Source organism: Myxine glutinosa, chromosome 3 (genome assembly GCF_964187855.1).
Source record: "Myxine glutinosa chromosome 3, kmMyxGlut1.1, whole genome shotgun sequence".
NCBI lineage: Eukaryota > Metazoa > Chordata > Myxini > Myxiniformes > Myxinidae > Myxine > Myxine glutinosa.
In genome coordinates this window covers 63,377,167-63,398,486 of record NC_136263.1, presented here as the reverse complement: position 1 = coordinate 63,398,486, position 21,320 = coordinate 63,377,167, and the positions used below count along the sequence as shown (strand labels likewise).

The 21,320-nt window shown below is 44.1% G+C and overlaps 1 protein-coding gene across 6 annotated transcripts in view; it reads left to right on the top strand.

Annotated features, from left to right (window-relative positions):
• GDAP2 (ganglioside induced differentiation associated protein 2) overlaps positions 1–21,320 on the top strand; it is a 79,785-nt gene that overhangs the window by 21,150 nt on the left and 37,315 nt on the right. For 4 of the 6 annotated variants that reach the window (XM_068110771.2, XM_068110772.2, XM_068110770.2 and 1 more), the window contains 7 exons: positions 1,478–1,631; positions 2,956–3,044; positions 5,383–5,459; positions 13,126–13,276; positions 13,668–13,842; positions 19,078–19,154; positions 19,376–19,452. In XM_068110771.2, coding sequence (XP_067966872.1) covers positions 1,478–1,631; positions 2,956–3,044; positions 5,383–5,459; positions 13,126–13,276; positions 13,668–13,842; positions 19,078–19,154; positions 19,376–19,452 — 800 coding nt within the window. The remainder of the gene's footprint in view (positions 1–1,477; positions 1,632–2,955; positions 3,045–5,382; positions 5,460–13,125; positions 13,277–13,667; positions 13,843–19,077; positions 19,155–19,375; positions 19,453–21,320) is intronic. The other 2 variants (XM_068110774.2, XM_078774114.1) reach the window with 1 other exon arrangement.

Sequence of the window (21,320 nt, the reverse complement as noted above, 5' to 3'; positions counted from 1 at the left end):
CACACATTATTTCACATTCTTTCAAATTTCAAGTCGATCACCTTGTCACACGCCCAACCTGTTCACCAAGTTTTGTCTGAATATGTCCACAACTTTTTGAGATATCCTGTTCACAAACTAACAAGAAAGACGTCATGCAACGCACGATACTTGCAAAATCCCTTAAACAAATTTGACTTCAAAATAATTGGTGGTTGAATTCAGTGATCTGATATGAAAAGCCTCTTCAAATTCCAAGTCAATCGGATGAAAATTGACAATTTTAGAAAATCGACCTTTGTTGACCTCAAAAACAATTGGTGGTTGAATTAATTGGTGGTCGACTGGCCTCCAAAGCCATCTGCCAGCAACCCTCTTCTGGTAAAACTGCCAAAATCAAGACTCTCTGCTCACCTTCACTCTTTCATTCCTCTTTTCTCCCACCTCTGGTACAAACTCCCTCACTCTCTTCAATCCCACCCCTCCCTCCAGGTCTTTAAAACAGCTGTTCACCACCATCTCTTATTTTCCCCCATCCAAAACCTTGATCTTTTCTACCCCTGTTAATTCACCCCAGATCTACTTTTTTGAAATACGGACTTCTTTCCTGGAAGTCCTAGCAGTGTCCATGTGTTTTATACCTCTCCCACCCCCCACCCCCTTCCCATGCCGCCTCTACCCAAGCCTTCTCCCTCCCACATATCTCCCGATGTCCCTGTTCTGTACCGTTGTTGTGCTTGTGTGCTTCCCTCTCTCTCTCCCAATATTGTCTCCCGCTCCCTTTATTATATGTTTAATGTGTCCATTTGTTTTTTTGTGATTCATGTTAGCTCTTATACATGCCTCGATCTTGTATACAAAAAAGAAAAAAAATAGATCTGATATGCAAACCCTCTTCAAATTACAAGTCAATGTATGAAAATTGAGGATTTTAGAAAGTTGGCCAACCAATATACTTGAAAAATCTTCGATTTTCACAAGTAACAAACAGACAGGGTGGAAAAAAAACATAACCCCAACTTTGGTCGTGGAGGTAATATGACAATACATCTGAAAATCATAAAAGAAAAACAGGACTGGGCCGGTCTCCACCAAATTTTGCATATGTGTTGTTAGTATCCAGAACCAGGTCGTGGGCACAACCCCTCCTGCCCCCTCCCTACCCCCACTGACACTGCAGGGGGAAAGGCAACTTACAATTTTCGCCTTTACACGTACCACAGTGCAAGTGGTTTACTGACCCCTGCTGCAGACGGGGGATTTTTAACCACTACACAAGTTACATTTGCCCCACCTCCTACACTAGCATCCCCCTCCCCATCCTTCCACCACCTCCATGCTGCTTCCAAAGGGAGCGGTGTTTCTAGTTTTGTTTAAATTTGGAAATGTCAAATGTATTTAATTTATGCATAAAATTTACTGCAGATAAAAAGATATCCACGTAACTGCAATCCAAACGTGGTTTCTAATTGGTTTATTGGCTGTCTCCTTGCTATAGGGTGCCGTACAGGCGAGGTGCGTGTAACGAAAGGATGCCGTCTTGCTGCTCGTTTTATCCTGCACACTGTGGGCCCCCGGTTTGACCCTCGCTATCGAACTGCTGCTGAGACGCAGCTTCACCACTGCTACCGCCAGGCACTGCTCACAGCGATGTGAGATGTCCTTATAATATAATGATTAACCACTCTATTGCTCCCTTGAGTACCAGCTTGCTGGGATGAATGATCACGGTGTGTACCCCGATTTAGAATAGTCATGATCAGGCATGATCCCTGCGATCCCGACGCAGGCTTGATCCCTGTGCATCGTTAGAGCGTGACAAAGGGTTGGCGTCAGGAAGGGCATCCGGCCATAAAAACATTGCCTCAAACAGGGAACCATGATTGTCATGGGGCCCGCAAGGCTAACCCCCGCTCTAGCGGGGAAAATGGCCTTAAAACGATCATTCATTCATTCATTTCATTAATTCACCCTATTGCTCCCTTGCCCAACAATGCGGCATATTATTTGGGTAATCAACGTTAATGGCTGCTCCATATAGGGTGGGTGATGCATCGTTGAGTACACAGTCCTTTCAAGGAAGAATATTGGCAAAGACTTACCTTTTCATGCCAAAGTTGCCATACTTTGTGCTGCTATCTTGAACAAATTTCAAATTGCTTCCTCCTGATCTGCAGCCTTAAATATCCATAGATGTCATAACTCTTCCATCAGGATTTGTCGATTTATGTTGAGGGGCTGGTAACCGTCGTGTCATTTGTATATCCAACTTCATGCCATGTTCAGTGGCCCCCTTTTGCAGAAACGCTCACAATTGAATACAAACAACGTCAAGGTGCAATTGTGGATCATGTTTGTACTTTGGGGCAACAGATAATTATTACAGTCGCAACTCAATGACCAGGAGGAAATTATTTCCTGCCCTTCCTGAGACGAGGAATAAACGTTTTGAATCCATAATTCTAGCAGCAATCTGAAGTTTTGTTCCACATGTTTCATACTTCAATATACCATTGCTTTTTTAAGGTTAAACAATTTGTTTGGTCTCATGCTCCTTTTGTCATGCCAATGTTGCATTATATTTTGCCAATGTTGCCACCATGCCATTTAATATGGTATCCAGCTTGAATCACTGATATATGTGGCTGAAAGTTACAGCAAGGCTGTCCTTGAAGGATTTATTTGTTCATCTGACCGATGTAGAGCAATTTTGCACATGTAGGCATCATGTGAAGGGAACGTCCTGGTTGGTGAAAGCAGCAAGATAATTTGTAGAAAAATGGCTGCATAGCTTTATTCTTAGAGGGAGGTCTGTCGATGTATTTGTCGCAAGGCAACCCTTCACAGTTTAAGCTGGAGAGCGTGCTAATTGGCATATGTTAACCCGAGTTGTTTTTATTGTTATGCGGTATTCCATTTCCACAGTTTTGCACTATGTGCTGTAACTGCCACAATTTGTGGGTTGTTTCTGCTTAGGGAACGTGGTTTGACTTCTCTTGGCTTGTGCATTATCAACACCGAAAGCCGAGGGTTTCCTGCTGAGGACGCGGCTCATATCGCCCTGCGTAAGGCCGCAGTTGCCATAACCTACTGAACTTGTTTGTGGCTTGTCAGTGAAACTTTTAATAGCTCAAGAATCTCTCTAAGTTTCTTAAAACAGCTGTTACGGTACTATGGAGGAGTTCTGGGAGGGGCAGTTAGTTATTGATTTGAGGGTGAGTTTGAGTGCTTAGGGTTTGTGATGGATGGGAGTGTAAATGATTTGTAATTGTATCAGAATCAGGATTTTGATTATACTGTAATTCTAAATTGTATTGGTAATGCAATTTTCAAGATTTGCTGTGGACATGCAAATGATTAATTTAATAATAACTAGAATGGCACTCTGTAGAGCGCATACCTCCGCCAGGCTGAACAATTTACATTTTGTATCTCACTGATAGGCCAGATCTGGATCTGGATCTGGACCTGAATAAAAATAAAATTGGCTTGTTCTTGCCACCTAATCAAGTCATCCACCTAGTTTTGTCAAACCTCACCCATAACTTTGAGATATCATGCTATATATAGTTTTTGACCCCATCTCTCAATGGTGAAGAATCACTTTAAAAAATTCTCAGATGCGGATCCTGATGAGGATCTTCACCAAAATCGAATGGATTTGTCCTTCTCACACAATCAACCTCTCCACCAAATTTCGTCCAAATCCATCTATAACTTTGAGATAGCGTACTGTATATAGTGTTTGGCCCTATCTCTCAATGGTGAAGAATCGCTTAAAATATATATATATAATTTGGTATCCGGGTCCGGGTCCGGATCTTCATCAAAATCTAATCATTTCGTCCTGATCACACATCCAACATCTGCACCAAATTTTGTCTGAATCTGTCCACAACTTTTTGAGATATCCTGTTCATGGTCAAACAGATAAACAGACAGACAAATAGACAGGGGTGAAAACATAACCTTCGGTGGCAGAGTTAATAATAATAATACTTCTCTCTTACAAAGGAGCACCCTCTCTTTGACTGGATTTGCGTTCGGTAGGGTATATACTTAAGCCTGGTGTTGGCTTAGCGGTTGGGGTGCCGGCTTGGGATCCTAGGATCCTGGGTTCGAATCCCGGTCGATCGCTGAATTAACGCCAGGGGGGTTGATTCAGCCTGTCATCCTTCCGAGGTCGGCAAATTGAGTACCAGCTTGCTGGGATGAATGATCATGGTGTGTACCCCGATTTAGAATAGGTACACCGTATCCCTGCGCATCGTAAGAGGCGACCAAGGGTTGGCGTCAGGAAGGGCATCCGGCCATAAAAACATTGCCTCAAACAGGGAACCATGATTGTCATGGGGCCCGCAAGGCTAACCCCCGCTCTAGCGGGGGAAATGGCCTTAAAACGATCATTCATTTATTCATTCATTCAGGGTATATACTTATGGAGGTAAAAATGAGCAGCTCTGCTTGATCTCTCAATTTCTGGTGTTTTTAGATGGGTTTTTTTCAACCTAGAAAAAAATAAATCAATTTGAAGGTTTTCAAATCCCGTGATCAAAACTTTGAGCTCCATGTATGGGCAGGTGAGGGGAGTATAACAAAAAATCCTTGTAATGGCCGTTAGAAGTGCATATAAATCCTTCAAATCTCAGAGGTTTTTTTTGTTAATTTTTTTTTGAAAAATATTTAAAATACCGGGAGAGAAGGGGGTCAAAGATTTCTCTCTTTGTAGTTTGACCGCAAGTTTTTTTGGTTTTTTTTCATGAACCATACTTTGGGTGGCTAATTGGATGGAAGTTAGTGGGCGATGAGAATCAGTGTTTTAGAACTGTTTTGATTTTAAAAAACATAAAACTGATTTTTTTTCCCCTTTGTTTTTTTAAATTTCTATTCGAAGGGCTCATTTTAAGTACCGGTAGTTAAAGCCTGCACTGTGATTGCCAACTCGTGGATGTTTGTCTGTGTTCTATCTTTTTAATTGCTGAGCATCAAGCAAGAAAGCAGCACATACCATTTTTAATGACTGATATTACTTGATCGTTGTTCTAACCACCAACACCACCAGCCTTCCAGATTCATAGCGGACGCTGTAAGCATTAAATCACCGAGTTTGGTTAAAAGGGTTCTAATTTTATTTCTTGTTTTTCGAGAAGTAAAATCACTAATTCTAATTGATATACAGTCATTACAAGATGTAATTTTACCGTTGCAATAATAATTATCCAGAGGCCTCCATGCTAATTACTGCACCACATTGTCAGTATATTCCCAATCCTTATGGTGCAAAGTTGTTTGGGATTTAATTCTAAGCAGGGTCGTGTTTTTCTTCTCTCTGTAATGACCATGTCAGATTGTGTTTGGATCTAGGTGTCGTTATTAAGATGGACGATCTGTATTTCTTTACAGGAACGGTACGAAGATTTCTGGAGAACAATCCGGAAGGACTGTCAACGGTTGTGTTCGCCGTATCTAATGCAGAACAGGTGCCACATTTTGGTTTATTCGTTTTACTTCCACATCTTTATCTAAGGGATATTGTGAACCTTGCACTGGGTTGGTGGAATAACTTCATGAAAAGACATTTAAAAAAATACAATATACATATTTTTTGGTAATTGGGGAAATAGAGCATGAGTTGCTTCCTTTATCGACCAGTTAATGGTTTGTGATGTTTTTGGCAGGGATGCTTTGACTTCCCTATCTTGTTCCTTCTTCCCTTCCCTATCTTGTCGTGTGTACATGTCTATACTGACAGGGAGGCACTTAGCCCTGCTTTACACCCATCCAAGTATCAGTGCCATCTCCTTTGGCCTACGTCATTTAAAAAACGATAAACAAAACAGCTTTGACCCACCTCAGACACCACCAATGTGGGTATGGTAGTTTTGCTGTTGAAGACGCTGGATCGCCGTATGAGTGGTTGCGGGTTCAAATCCAGCTCGAGGCAACGGTATTAATGATTTGGACCCTAAGCTTTGGAACCTGAGCCAGTTTCAGGACAATTACCTTGTCACTGTTAAATTGTTGATTGATATCCCACCTGGCTTAATAATGATTCTTTTTTTTTTTATAGCGTAGCCCATAGGACAATGCCGTCTAGAACAGTGTTTGTCTGTCCGTATGGATGTCCCCACAAACGTCCACCAACTGGAGCTGAGGATCTGGTCACATGACAGGGGGACAGCGTTTCGTAACCATTGCAGTTGCATATCTATCTATAATTCCGGTAATCTCTGTGTGTATGTTTGTATGTTTGTATGTCTGTATGTATGTCTGTGACCGCTGTTTCTCGACAACCACGGGTCCGATATACTTTAAACTTGCCAGGTATATTGCTGGGGACCCGAGGATGTGCCTTTTCAAGGTTTGAAATTAATCGGACAAGTAGTTACCGAGCTATGGCGATTTAGCCGTTCGCCGTTCGCTTTGGCGTTGCGAATGGACCAAACCATTTCATGTAAATAGAGGGGGGGGGTTCTGTGGTCGTTGCGAATGGACCAAACCATTTCATGTAAATAGAGGGGGGGGATTGTCACTGTACTCGCAAGCCGTTCGCCGTTCGCTTTGGCGTTGCGAATGGACCAAAACATTTCATGGACCAAACCATTTCATGTAAATAGAGGGGGGGGGGGGGGATTGTCACCGTACTCGCACCGACGTACCCACGTACCCACGTACGGGCATTGCACCCACGTACGGGCATGCCCTAGTTTTACTAAAAGGTAATATAATAACCTTCTGTGGAACATTTTGGAGTCCCAGAGGGTGTCGTAAGGTCGGTAGGAGTTTTCAGAAATTCCTCGATTCAATTATGATTTTGAAATGCGATCGACACGGATCTTGCTCCCAAATCCGGAATAAACAGGTGATGACGTTTCGCTGGTTTGAAAATATTTGATTACAATCGTGATTTAACATTATATTTTGATATATTAATACCATCGTATTAATTTGTGATTGGAATGATGAATTATGCTGTTTGGAATGAAAACATAGAGATATTGAGTTTAAAGCAGAATGAGGAAATGACGTAAAGGTTTCCATCCATGACATTGGTGGATTCGCCATTTGCAGTTTCGCCATTTACCGGATATAGCAACATTCAGACTCGGTACGTTTTTCGTGCAAGTCCTTCACGGACCTGCTGCCAATGCCTGACGTTCGACTGAAGGTGGCACAGGAATGTGAAATTGTTTCATCGTTTGCTATTGGCCGTTTTTCTTTTTACCAAAGTCATTCACGAACCGGCTGTCCATGACTGAAGTAAAAAAAACAAACAACAAACTTACATTATTTTAAAAACTTACATTATTTGCTAACTGATAATTGGTATCCCCATGCAAGTCATACTATGCTATTCAACTAAAGTATCAAACTCAATGTGATTGGCTTTTAAATTCCCTCGAGGTTTCTTGGGTGGCACTGAAATACTACTTTTAAGAGTGCATCACCCAAAATACCCCATTCAGAACATGTTCTCATTGGAGAGACACTCGGTGATGAGACAACCCAACGTTTAATTTGGTGCTGGTTCTTGAAATGTGTGGCTTGTGAAGATTCCTTGTGTGAGGGTAGAATGAAACTGAGGATGGAAACCCATTTAGTATTTTGTTTTCGTGTGTACAGAGAATCTGCAGATGTATACCTTATGTTGCATTATTATTACTAGGGCATGCCCGTACTATATATATGCCCGTACTATATATATATCTAAAATTATATCCCCCCCCTCTATTTACATGAAATGGTTTGGTCCATTCGCAACGCCAAAGCGAACGGCGAACGGCTTGCGAGTACAGTGACAATCCCCCCCCTCTATTTACATGAAATGGTTTGGTCCATTCGCAACGACCACAGAACCCCCCCCCCCCCCCCCCCCCTCTATTTACATGAAATGGTTTGGTCCATTCGCAACGCCAAAGCGAACGGCGAACGGCTAAATCGCCATAGCTCGGTAAGTACTTGTCCGATTAATTTCAAACCTTGAAAAGGCACATCCTCGGGTCCCCAGCAATATACCTGGCAAGTTTCAAGTATATCGGACCGGTAGTTGTCGAGAAAGAGCGGTCGCATACAGACATACACACATACACACATACATACACACAGAGATTAATGGAATTATAGATAGATTATTTTTTTGTATACAAGATCGAGGCTCGTGAAAGAGCGAACATTAATCACACAGAAAGACAAACCGACACATAAAACATATAACATCGGGAGCGGTAGACAAGATGGGGAGAGAGGGGGAAGGACACAAACACAACATTTGAGAGCAGGGACCAAGAGACATGGAGACATCGAGAGATCTGAGAGAGGGCGAGGGCTTTGTGGGGGGGGGCATGGGAAGAGGGCGGTGGGAGAGGTATAAAACATATGGACACTGCCAGGACTTCCAGGAAAGAAGTTGGAATTTCAAACAAGGTGGATCTGGGGTGAATTAGCGGGGGTAGAAAAGATCAAGGTTTTGGATGGGGGAAGATAAGAGATGGTGGTGAACAACTGTTTTAAAGACCTGGAGGGAGGAGTGGGATTGAAGGGAGTGAGGGAGTTTGTTCCAGAGGTGGGAGAAAAGAGGAATGAAAGAGTGAAGGTGAGCAGAGAGCTGAGATTTCGGCAGTTTAACCATCAGAGGGTTGCTGGCAGATCTTGTGCGACCTGTAGGAATATTTGGGGGACAGAGCACAGAGAGAGCTGGGGGTGCAAGGCCGGAGAGGAGTCGGTAGAAGACAGAAAGACCACCTACCTGCCTGCGGTGAGTGAGTGAAAGGCCCTCAGAGATAGCTTCATCGCGGGAGATTCCAATAATTCTGAAAGCTTTGGTTTCAACAGCGTGAAGCCGAGCTAGGTGTGAGGCAGGAGCACCGGCCCATAGGGGAGAACAGTATTCCATTGAGCTGCGGATGAAAGCCTTGTATGTGGTGAGGAGCTCAGGTGTGCCGAGGAAGGACTTCGCACGACGGAGGATGCCCAGTCGGCGACTGGCTTTGGAGGCCAGCTTGGAAATGTGGTTTTCCCAAGAAAGATCATGGCAGATAGTGAGACCCAAAAGCTTGAGCGACAGAACTTCTTGGAGAGGATTGTTGAGAAAGTAGATGAGAGGGTTGTCCAGTCGATCTTTTCGGAGAGACATAGTAAGAGTGTGAGATTTGTCAGGATTGAAAGACATGTTCCACTTGTTTGACCAGTCTGTGATTTTGTCCAAGTCTTCAGAGAGTGAGGAGGCTGCAGACTGCTGATCTGAGGGAAGAGGAATGGAGCGGCAGAGAGTGGAGTCATCAGCAAAGAGATAGAGAGGATTTTCAAGAGAGTCAGAGAGATCATTGATGAAGACCAGAAAAAGCACGGGGCCCAGAACACTGCCTTGGGGAACTCCAGCCTGAACAGGAAGAGGAGATGAGAGAAACCCATTCAGGGCCACACGTTGACGACGACAAGAGAGGAAGTCCGCCAGCCATGCGTGGAGATTTCCATGGATACCAAAGGAGGAGAGTTTGGTGAGCAGAGCGGGGTGCCAGACCGTGTCGAAGGCACATGATATGTCGAGGGAGACGGCTCTAATTTCCTGTTTGGCATTGAGGACCTCCATCCATTGTTGAGACAGCAGAAGCAGCATGTCCAGAGTAGAGTGACCTGGTCTGAAACCAAATTGATGATCACAGATCAAGCCATTGGAGAAGAGGAAAGATTTCATATCCGAAGCAATGATGGATTCCATGACTTTGCTGATAATTGGGAGAAGGCTGATTGGTCTGTAGTTGCTAGGATCTGTTTTTGCACCTTTTTGTGCAAAGCGGTGATGTTGGCTGATTTCCAAGCAGATGGCAGTTGACCTTGAGCAAAAGAGAGGGTGAAGAGAACAGAGAGAGGGTGAGATAGAGCGGCAGAGCAGGATTTTAGGACCCGTGGGCTGATGCCGTCGGGTCCAGTTGCAGAATCAGAGTCGAGGGTTGACAGAAACTTTTCCACCTTGTCAGGAGGAAAGGACACTGAGTCCAGGAGCAGCAGGGTACGACTGGGTATGGTGGGTACAGAGAGGGATGGGTTTGGGACACAAGATTTAGAGGCAAACACAGAGTTGAGGCATTCAGCTTTTTCACGTGCGGAGTCAGCTGTTTAGCCGATTGAGGTAAGGGAGGGGATGGAGGGGGAACAAACACCAGAAACGGATTTGACCAGACGCCACCAGGATTTGGAAGAGGGAGACAGATAAGAGAGTTCGGTCTTGAGAACGGAGAGATATTGTTTCCTGGCTCTCCTGAGGGTGGACACACACTTGTTTCGGGCTTTGTGAAAGGAAATGAGATTTCCTTCCGTTGGATTTGCTTTCCAGGAGACGAAGGCAAGTTGTTTCTGGGCAACAGCCTCACCACAAGATTCCGTGTACCATGGACGGGAGGAAGGGTATGACAACTGAAGACGAGATGGGATAAATCTGTGCATGAGAGAGAGCAATTTACTTTGGAAGAATTCCCAGGATGAGTTGATGTCAGAGGTGGTAGAGATGGGAGACCAGTCCATATGATTGATGGCTGCTTGAAGACCGTGCCAGTTGGCCTGAGTGAAATGCCAGACTCGTCGACGCTGAGCAGGCTCCCTGAGGATGGTCAGAGAGATGTCCACTTTAACAAGGACATGATCAGATGATCCGATTGGAGCAGAAGAAGAGCAGCAGACATTTTCAGGGAGGTTAGTCATAACCAAGTCCAGAAGAGAAGATGTTCCGTTGACTGAGATCCGGGTCGGGAAATTGACAGATTGCGTCAGTCCCAGTGAGTCGCAGAAGTCCTTTGCTGAGGAGCCATGGCTGGTGAGAGAGGTACCCACACCCAGCCAACTGGCATGATGACAGTTGAAATCACCACATATGAGGAAGAGAGAGTTGGGATGAGTAGATAGAAGTTGGTCCATATTATCAGACAGCGAGATGTTGATGGAGTCATCACTGTTTGGTGGACGGTACAACACACATATGAACAAGAGGTGGGAGCGAAGGGGAAGCCGTAGCCAGAGGTATTCCTGGGGGTGAGGTGGAGAGAGTGCAGTGCAGGGCGAGTGAGGAAGAGAGTTTTTGATAAAGATAGCAACCCCACCTCCAGGACGAGGCTCAGGTCTATCATACCGGAGGAGGGAGTAGCCCGGGAGAGATACTAAGGAATCAGACATCATAAAGGAGGAAAGTTTCTGTTGAGCAGATCACGTCTGGTTTGACAGAAGCAACCTGTATGGAGAGATCAGTTAAGTTTGAACGAAGGCCCCGGATGTTTGAGGTCCATACCGTTAATGAAGAGGAAGGGGGAGCATCAGATACAGAACAGGGGGGAGGAGGGGTTGGGTAAGATGTGGAAGAGGTGGAAGAGGTAAGGAGAGCTGTTGAAGGTGTGTCAGAGATTTCAGAATAGCTCAGAGAAAGGGAAGGATGGGGCGGACAAAAGGTTTGATGGTGATTGGGTGAGGCACAATGAGGTGTTATTTGAGGAGGGGGAAGAGCGAGGCAGAAAGTTGGGGGAGATGGAGGTGAGAGTTGGAAGGGGGAAGAAGCGGGGAGGACGCTTTGAGGAGGGGGAGTGAGAGGGGGGAAATTGAGAAGCAATGAGGGTGGGGAGATTTGAAGGGGAGGGGTGAGGGGGGAGTTTGGGAGGGAAGGGACAAGGGGAGGGATTTGAAAGGGATGGGATATGGGGGAGATTTGGAGGGGAGGGGTGAGGGAGGAGTCTAGGAGGGGAGGGGCGAGGGGGCGTCTTGGCGGGGAGGGGTGAGGGGGTAGTTTAGGAGGGAGGGGGCAAGGGGGGAGATTTAAAAGGGATGGGTGATGGGGAAGATTTGGAGGGGAGGGGTGATGGGGAAGATTTGGAGGGGAGGGGTTATGGGGAAGATTTGGAGGGGAGGGGTGAGATTGGATTTTAGAAAGTGTACGATTTATGGGAAACGAACATTTTTTGCAAAATGAGTTTCTTGTGACCTTCGAGTTAAAAATACGTTTAAGGACGCTGGATGGAGGATGGAGTGCAGGAGAGTTTAGGGAATGTAGAAAAAAGGCACTATAGGAGATGGATATTTTTTTGGGGATGAATTCATTTGGTGAGCAAGTCGAAAGCAGCCTTTTAAAGAAGAAGAAGAAAAAGGTGTTATAATATATGACGGAATACATAACTTGAGGGGAAAGTGTAAACATTGAAGGTTAATAACAGTGAAAACTATCTGGGGAAATGGGGGAGAAACACGTGGTCGAAGAACGAACGAACGAATAAGAATGAATAAACGAATGAGAACAGAGAAGGAAATGTGTTTTTTTTTTTGTTTTTTTTTTTTTTGTTTTTTTTTTTTTGAGTTGAGATTTACACAAGGAAGTAGGTAGGCTATGGGTGAAAATACTGGGAATACAGAGAACGAAAGTTATTGGATCACAAACGACGGACCGCTGAGAGAAAAACAAAGCCTCAAGGTTGTACAGTGTACACTGTACAAGGCCTCAAGACACGACACGAATTAACACGATTTTCAATACAGGTATGAAAGATTTGCACCGAAAAATCTTCGTCGGGACACAATATACGTACAACACCATAAATAAATACAGTTTTAACGAAAATACAAATGGGAACAATCACTTAACTTCGATTTCAAATCGTTCGCGACGCGGCAAAGGCCTTGCTCGCGACGCGGCAAACAGACGATCAATTTATCGAGAAACAACCAAAGTTGCACACAATAACTTCACACACCGAAAGATAAATACAGTTTCGACAAAATACAATTGTGAACAGACTTAACTTCGAAAAACGTGGAGACCGTGTGGAGCTTCGAAATTTTTACCAATTGATAGTCCTTTTGAAAGTCGCATACATCCGGTTCTGCATTAAATGTTAACGTGCATTTGTTGGCTCAATGGTTTCCATACGGCGGGCCATGAGCCATCGAATGTGCCCCTGGGCTATTGTGACTGACTTACTTGTGCATACACGTATATCCTTGTAACGAAAGTGGAATACCCTATAATAATTGGATTACCAATTCAATAATATCTGTTATGTTGAGTGCTAAGCTTTACAACTGAGCCTTTGTTCAGGGTTAAAAGTATTTTTCGACCTCTTTATTCTTTGATGAAGTGGTTGGTCACAGTGGGCCATTTGTGTTTCCTGGCAGGCCCTGTACTCATCCCTCCTGCCCCTATACTTCCCACGGTCACCTGGTGAGGAAGTTCGTGCTCTCGCACTGTTGCCCCAAGAGGTCGGTGATAGCAATGGAGAACCGCTGCTTCCAGACAGACAGATTCGTATATCTGACTCTCCCCTAGGTGCGTTGTGTGCATATGTGTGTGTACACACACACACACACACACACACACACACACACACACACACACACACACACACACACACACACACACACACACACACACACACCTACCTGCTGGAGGCAGGTTGACATTGAACACAGCTTTGAGAAGCTGTACTGTAGTATGGTTAAAATGTGGTGTGGTTACAGTATTTCCAGGAATACAATAACTTATCCGAGAGTTGCTGAAGCATACAATTGCTTCCATTGTTTCTTTCTCAGGTGTTGATGCTTTACACAGCCTGTGTTAGTTTCCATGGAGATAACTACCTTGTTTGTGATTCTGATGGATGCACTTATTGGAGTTGTGATGACATGTACTTGTCTGCCCATGTGCAATATCAACCTAGGGGGAGAGCAATATCTACCTGGACATGAAGAGAGCGATGAGGATTTTGAGTTCTCTCGACCTGGTCATCATCCGTTTGCACAAATGGAAGGAAACCACGACCGCCTTCGCCACCTCTCCCTCCAGGCTGCGGCCAAGACCCACAAAGGGCCTGTCAACACCATTCTGGAACGCGGGTGGGCGTTATTGCATTGGAACATCTGACTTGAACAAATCCAAATGAGAATCCCAATTACCCAGAATGGAGTTTGACATTTCTGTGACATGGAGGCAGCTTGGTGATTTAAAAACCTGAAATGTTTTATTCTGTCATGTCCATATAAGGCGCATGGAGAAGCCTGTACATGTATCACATGTAAGACAAGTACATTGGGAGACAATGGACAAATGCACATGTATGTGGGTTTTGAACCGGATGTATGCGACTTTCAAAAGGACTATCAATTGGTAAAAAGGAGAAGGAGGTATTTTGCGCATGCGCTGTGTGTATCAACAGTGACTCGGTTCTGCTTGACGGGCATTTTTAACCTGCCATTGCTCGTGTGAAATCTGCAATTCAAATAGGCTTTTAAACATAATTTTCAGCATTTAGATGAGAGTGGCAATTAAAAAATGACTAACCATAAATTGATATGTTCCTGAATGAAAATCACTCACGGAAATACGAGAAATATCAGTGGAGGAAAGTTGTCGAGTTCCTACCTTTTTCTGTTGATGCAATTATTATCAAGCAGCGGCAGTGGATAAAACATAGTCATGTGAAAAAGTAAGTTCACCCCATGTAAAGTTTTGACTTTTTCAACATATTTCAACATACAGCTATTTGATCTTCATTTCAACAATATTGATAGATAAAGGTGATATAATATAACAAATATCATGAAACATTTACATTTTGTCGTCCATTGTATAATTTAAATAAACATAAATGCAAATTTCGCATGTGGAAAAAGTAAGTACACCCCTACATTTATCACTACTTCAAATACCTAAAATTAGAATCGGGTGCACCAGCTCAGGTGCAAATGCTTAGAACATTGTTAGAGAGGATCTTGGAGGAACCTGTCTTATTTAAACCTCAGACATTTAGCTTGGTTTGCTCTTTGTTGTTGAAGTGTGCGGCGTCACCATGCCTAGATCAAAAGAGCTCTCTGAGGCCTTCAGAAAGAAGGTTATAGATGCCGACGAGTCTGGGAAGGGATTTTAAAATCTCCAAACAATTTGAAATCAATCATTCGACTGTCCGGAAGATCATCTACAAGTGGAGAAGATTTCAAACAACTGCCAACTCGTTCAGGCCAGGCCGCCCCAGCAAGATCAGCTCGAGAGCAGACCGCAAGATGCTGAAAGAAGTCTCTAAGAACCCCCAGAATGTCATCGCGGGACCTACAGGTAGCTCTTGCCACTGTTGATGTCAAAGTGCACGAGTCTACCATTAGAAAGAGGCTGCACAAATTTGATCTGCATGGGAGGTGTGCCACGAGGAAACCTTTGCTGTCCAGAAAGAACATCAGGGCAAGACTAAAGTTTGCCAATGAACACCGAGGCAAAGACCAGCACTTCTGGAACAATGTGCTCTGGACAGATGAGTCAAAGGTCGAGCTATTGGGCCACAGTACCAGAAGACATGTTTGGCGAAAACCAAAGACAGCATTTGACCACAAGAACCTGATACCAACCAACTGTAAAGCATGGTGGTGGAAATATTATGGTTTGGGGCAGCTTTGCTGCATCAGGGCCTGGGCAGCTCACCAACATATAATCCACTATGAAATCTTCATTGTACCAGAGGGTGCTTGAGGATAATGTGAGGCCATCTGTCGGAAAGTTGAAGCTCAACCAAAGGTTGACCTTGCAACATGACAATGACCCTAAACATCTATCTATAATTCCAGTAATCTCTGTGTGTGTGTGTGTGTGTGTGTGTGTGTGTGTGTGTGTGTGTGTGTGTGTGTGTGTGTGTGTGTGTGTGTGTGTGTGTGTGTGTGTGTGTGTGTGTGTGTGTGTGTGTGTGTGTGTGTGTGTGTGTGTGTGTGTGTGTGTGTGTGTGTGTCTGTGTGTGTGTGTGTTTGTCTGTGACCGCTGTTTCTCGACAACTACCGGTCCGATATACTTGAAACTTGCCAGGTATATTGCTGGGGACCCGAGGATGTGCCTTTTCAAGGTTTGAAATTAATCGGACAAGTAGTTACCGAGCTATGTCCAAAAAACGATTCAACCAATCAGAGAGCAGCGAGCTATCACGTGTGCCGAACGTGGCGAACAGACTCTGCCTCGGACGGCACATTTGAGAGCGTATTCATTTATTTCACGTTGGCAAACTATGTTGGCGCTATGTTGGCGTTAAACTATGTTTTAAAACTAATAAAAACTAATTTGCGATTCATCGTCACTGCGATATGCGACCTTCCGGACAGTGAAGACTGCACTTCCGGCAGCCAATCACAGAACACGTTGTTGCGTAGGCGTGGCCGATGTGAGAGCGAGCCGAGCGCGTGCGCCATTACGGTTCGTAATTCGATTTCTTCCGGAGAAAATAATAATTTCTCGATTTCTTATGCGCATTATTTCTCCCAATTCAGTCAGAGCGAAGGGCGGAAGCGAAGAGCGTTGTTTTTTTTGTTTACGGGCGTACGGGCGTACGGGCGGGGTAGAGCGTACGGGTAGCTTTTTTTTTTTTTTTTGGCAAGGAACGGGCACCCACGTACGGGCATGCCCTAGTACCAGTAAATCCACCAAGGAATGGCTGAAAAGAAAGAAATGGAGGGTTCTGGAATGGCCAAGTCAAAGCCCATATCTAAATCCCATCGAGATGTTGTGGGGGGATTTGAAACGAGCTGTGCATGTAAGAAACCCCTCAAACATCGCACAGCTGAAAGAATTCTGCATGGAGGAGTGGGCAAAATTTTCTCCCAGTCGATGTCAGAGACTGGTAGACAGTTATAAGAAACGCCTACTTGAGGTTGTTTCTGCCAAAGGGGGCAATACCACCTATTAGAGCCAAGGGTGTACTTACTTTTTCCACATGCAAAATTTGCATTTATGTTTATTTAAATTTACAATGGACGACAAAATGTAAATGTTTCATGATATTTGTTATATTATATCACCTTTATCTATCAATATTGTTGAAATGAAGATCAAATAGCTATATGTTGAAAAAGTCAAAACTTTACATGGGGTGTACTTACTTTTTCACGTGACTGTACATGTACACAAATGGATGGATGGGTGTTTCTCCTTTTCCCAATAGATGCGAAAATCTAGTATTTATCTTGTGTTCTTGCAGCCAAACAAAAAAGATATATATTTAAACAGCCCTCACAGGCCATGCAGCTCCCACTCCCACCACTTTCCTCCCAAACATAATTAACAGTAAACATCATCAATTTAAACTTACTCCGTGTATTGGCAAGCCCCAGATATGACCTTCCCATCGGTGTTTAAACCAGATACGGTGTTGCCCTTTGGGAGGTCTGCCTGAATGGTGGGAATGATGGCATCAGCTTTCTAAATGAAGACGTCCATTAAATAAATTGGTAATAAACACAAGGTAATCCCGCAAGATTCAAAGTCCACTCGCTGGCAGCCCTTTTTCGCAGGTATGTTTCCATGTATTTTTGTCTTCTTTGAGAAGCTTTGTTAGCCATCTTAGGTATCAATCCTTACCTCACACACACACGATATACTTCATGTTGCCCCGAATACCGCCATTTCCTGGGGTTTCTGAACATGCGCATCAAGCATGCTGTGGCAAATTACGTCATTGTGGAGCTAGTTACGTCACATAAGGGTCCCACGTCCCATCAGTATATTAACTGAACTGGTGAACCTTTTAACTCAAGTCAGACCTGACTCAAGTACAAACGAGTATCCATCAGGAAGGATGGATGGCTGGATCTGGTTGTGCTGCGGAATGTAAAACGGATGAGGAATCATTGAAAGTTTTGATAATTCAAAATTGGTTTCTTACAGTCCATGGGAAGGTCTTTAAACTTGTTTATTTAAAATCCTCAATGATTGTTCTTTTTTATTTGATTTTTACAGCTTATCCCATAGGGCAAAACCGTCTAGAACAGTGTTTGTACGTCCGTATGTATGGCCTCTCAGACGTATACCAATCAGAGCTGAGGATCGGGTCACATGACAGGGTGATGTGATTACGTCTGATGTAATTACGACGGTACAGCGGCTAACTCCGCACACCGCCATTTTGATTCCAATCATTCAGGCCGAACATATCGTCGAACCTGTCTTATATCACAGTCTCCATGCTCTACCTTTACGTTTTTCATTCACTGTGAAACACAAACAAACCCATTGTTAAAATGACCATCAAATATCGAAAGCATAGACTTTACGGCTCTTCCAACAATACGGTACATATAAGCCTTAGGCTTTATGCCTCACCTTTAGGCTGCTTTGGACAAATTATGCCCAGGTTTCTTAATACAATAGTGTATCGTTTCAGTGGTATCGTTTTCGTAATAGTAATAATAATAATCTATCTATAATTCCAGTAATCTCTGTGTGTCTGTCTGTGACCGCTGTTTCTCGACAACCACGGGTCCGATATACTTGAAACTTGCCAGATATACTGCTGGGGACCTGAGGATGTGCCTTTTCAAGGTTTCATATTAATCGGACAAGTAGTTACCGAGCTATGTCCAAAAAACGATTCGACCAATCAGAGAGCAGCGAGCTACCGAGCTATGGCGATTTAGCCGTTCGCCGTTCGCTTTGGCTTTGCGAATGGACCAAACCATTTCATGTAAATAGAGGGGGGGGGTTCTACCGTACTCGCAAGCCGTTCGCTTTGGCTTTGCGAATGGACCAAACCATTTCATGTAAATAGAGGGGGGGGATATAATTTTAGATATATATATAGTACGGGCATGCCCTAGTATAGTAAATATGACCATAACACTTTAATCCCAATGTCGTGAATGGAAAGTTAATGAATTGAAGTGGTGTACGGTTCATGAATCGATGATAAGCGGTGTACTGTACGAATAACCGTGGAAGTAAGGAATTCGCCTCGGTGTTTTTGATAGCATGTCATTAACCCAACCCTTGTGGGGTATATAGATTACAGTAGATCTTCCCTCAGTTCTGTAAGTAAAACCTACCTCACGGATGTTGGGATTCCTCTACATGTCTTTGCTTCATGTTATCGATAGCATTAGCGACTGTTTAAAAAGCTAATCATATGTGTTTGTGGTTTATAATATTTTACAAGCCCGGCTACGCCGCTGTGAGACTTTCAGTCTTGTTTTTTAAAGGTTTCCCTTGGTATATTGGTTTGTACATCGAAAGGGTTATTTTTATATTTTTGTTGGAGGGGCTGGTACTTTTCATGAAGATGTAATATATTCATATTTACTGGGATATCACCTTCTCCTCCTTCCCAGATACCAGCACTGGCTCCAGCAGGCAAAGACCGAAGATCTGTCGGATATTGCTGCCCTCAGAGCATTTTACCAGGCAGGTGGGCGTTGTCCTTGGGCCATAATGCTAAAGAGGGGAGGAGGGAGTGGGCACTGCCCTCCGGGCACTATGGCAGGCATGTGGGCACTGCCATATGTACATTTGCGTCAATAATTACGTGAAATAATTTAAATATAATAGAATGTATTTACTGATGGGGTTGTACTTTATGTTCCACCCTAGGTTGGGTGAGATTGACGTGTACTTAATGTCCCACCCCAGGTGTGGACAGCACTGGGTGTCCTGTGGTGGCCGTCATTGGCAGGAACATTCCTGTTTCAACGATTGATCTTGAAAAGGTTGTATTCCTCCCAAACATGCTTATGAGGACTGTCTTCTTTAAGAGCAGGCAATAAAATCTATAGACTCCTCCCTACAAACTGCACCCGAATCGCAAACGAAGAACCGTGCAATATCATTACTGTGACATGATTAGCAGAAAGAGCCATACAGATGAAGCTTTCCGTTTTTAGGATGTAAAGTGTAAATTGTACCCATAGCCATTCACCCTGTTCATTCGTGTTCTGATTGAGTTTCGCCATGGGAGCCTGTTGAGTGCAAGGCCTTGTCGGGAGCTGCGTAAGGTGCCGTACGATTTTGCGCGAGGATTTGCAGCACGAGGTGTTATGGGTGTGCCAGGACACTGTATTGATTATTAACTTCCACTTTTACACAGCTCCTTGTTTTGTTTTCCTTTGTTGAGGTGTTTTCTTTGATATTAACCAGACTCGGTGGCATAATGGTTCAAGCGTCCGCTCCGAGTCCGGGAGGTCAGCGGTTCGAACCCCGGCCGAGTCGTACCAAAGACTTTAACAATGGTATGTGCTGCTTCCTTGCTTGACATTCGGCATTTAAAAAGGATAGGGTACGGACAAACAACCATAGGTTGGCATTCATAGTGCAGGCTTGATGGGCCTAATGGCCACCTGCATTGAAATTCCTTGTAAGGGAACAATTATTATTAAAATCTTTTTATGAAGGTGTCTCAGGTTCATGGAGGAGATTAGGAAACGATGGACAAATGAACGCAGTGTGGGATTTCAACCTGGGATTCAGCATTTTGAGCGTGAGCAGATCTGTGTGGGGAATGCGTTGTGTTTTTGCAGAACGAGGATGTTTGAAATGTAGTCCAGTTCACTGGTGTCATGGTAGTCAAGTTCAATGTTGAAATGGTGATCAATCCTATTGAAGGTGCATTCCTGCTCTGATCATCATGAAAGGATCTGATGAGCTGATATTTCGGTTTGGCGGTGTTTGTGGTGGTGACGACGGCGCGATGTGCTGGCTCGGTTTCGTGGTTTGTGATCGTGGCATTAGGTAATCGACCCCATTTTGGCAGGGGGTTTTCGAGATGGTTTGTTTGGAACTGTACTGCGTTTCTTGGGCGGCAAAGTCCAGTGCATTTGAGCCTCGTCCATCACTTTGTAAATGCCAGCGAGAGCTCCCTTCCTATTTAAACGGCGAAGCTGGAGAATGGCCACGTGATGTCTATGCGGTCGATTCGAGTCCTGCGAGTTGTATTGAAACGAGCATTCCTGGACTGACGTTTCGCCTAAATCCACCGCGAGATGGATGACGAGCTTTGGCCTGCCTGGGACCCACAGTGGTGTGAGCAGACGCTCGTCATGCTTACTCTGGTATTATTTTATTTTTTTTGGAAAGACTTTTGACTCAACAAAAGCTAAATGACGTGACCAGCCCACGATAAAAGCAGAAAAACTCTTCAAGGAGTATTTTGTATAATTGACGCTTTTGTATTTGCAACAAGGCAATTATTATGAGACAGCAGCAGGTTTCTTTTTTTTCTTCTTTTTTTTTAACAAACTATGTGCACGGATACCTTGCATGTTTAGCAATCTCAAACATTCTGGTAAAGCATCAAATAGAGCTTCAAACAGCAGTTTACTGCATACCTTGCTATTTTCCACCTTTGCAAAGTGCTACCTGCAGTTAAAAGTGACACATTGTTATCCTCGCAGCAGTTATCTAATGGTGGTGTTTGATGCACCATGAAATGCTTTGCTTACACAACGAGTGGAGGGATGATGTGGATGGGGTGTCCTTTGTAGTGTCATGTTGGGAGGTTAGAGGAAGGGGGTTGAGAGGGGGGAGAGGCTGAAACCTCTTTGATTCATTGTGTTTTGCTTGTTATGGGTTGTTGTGAAGG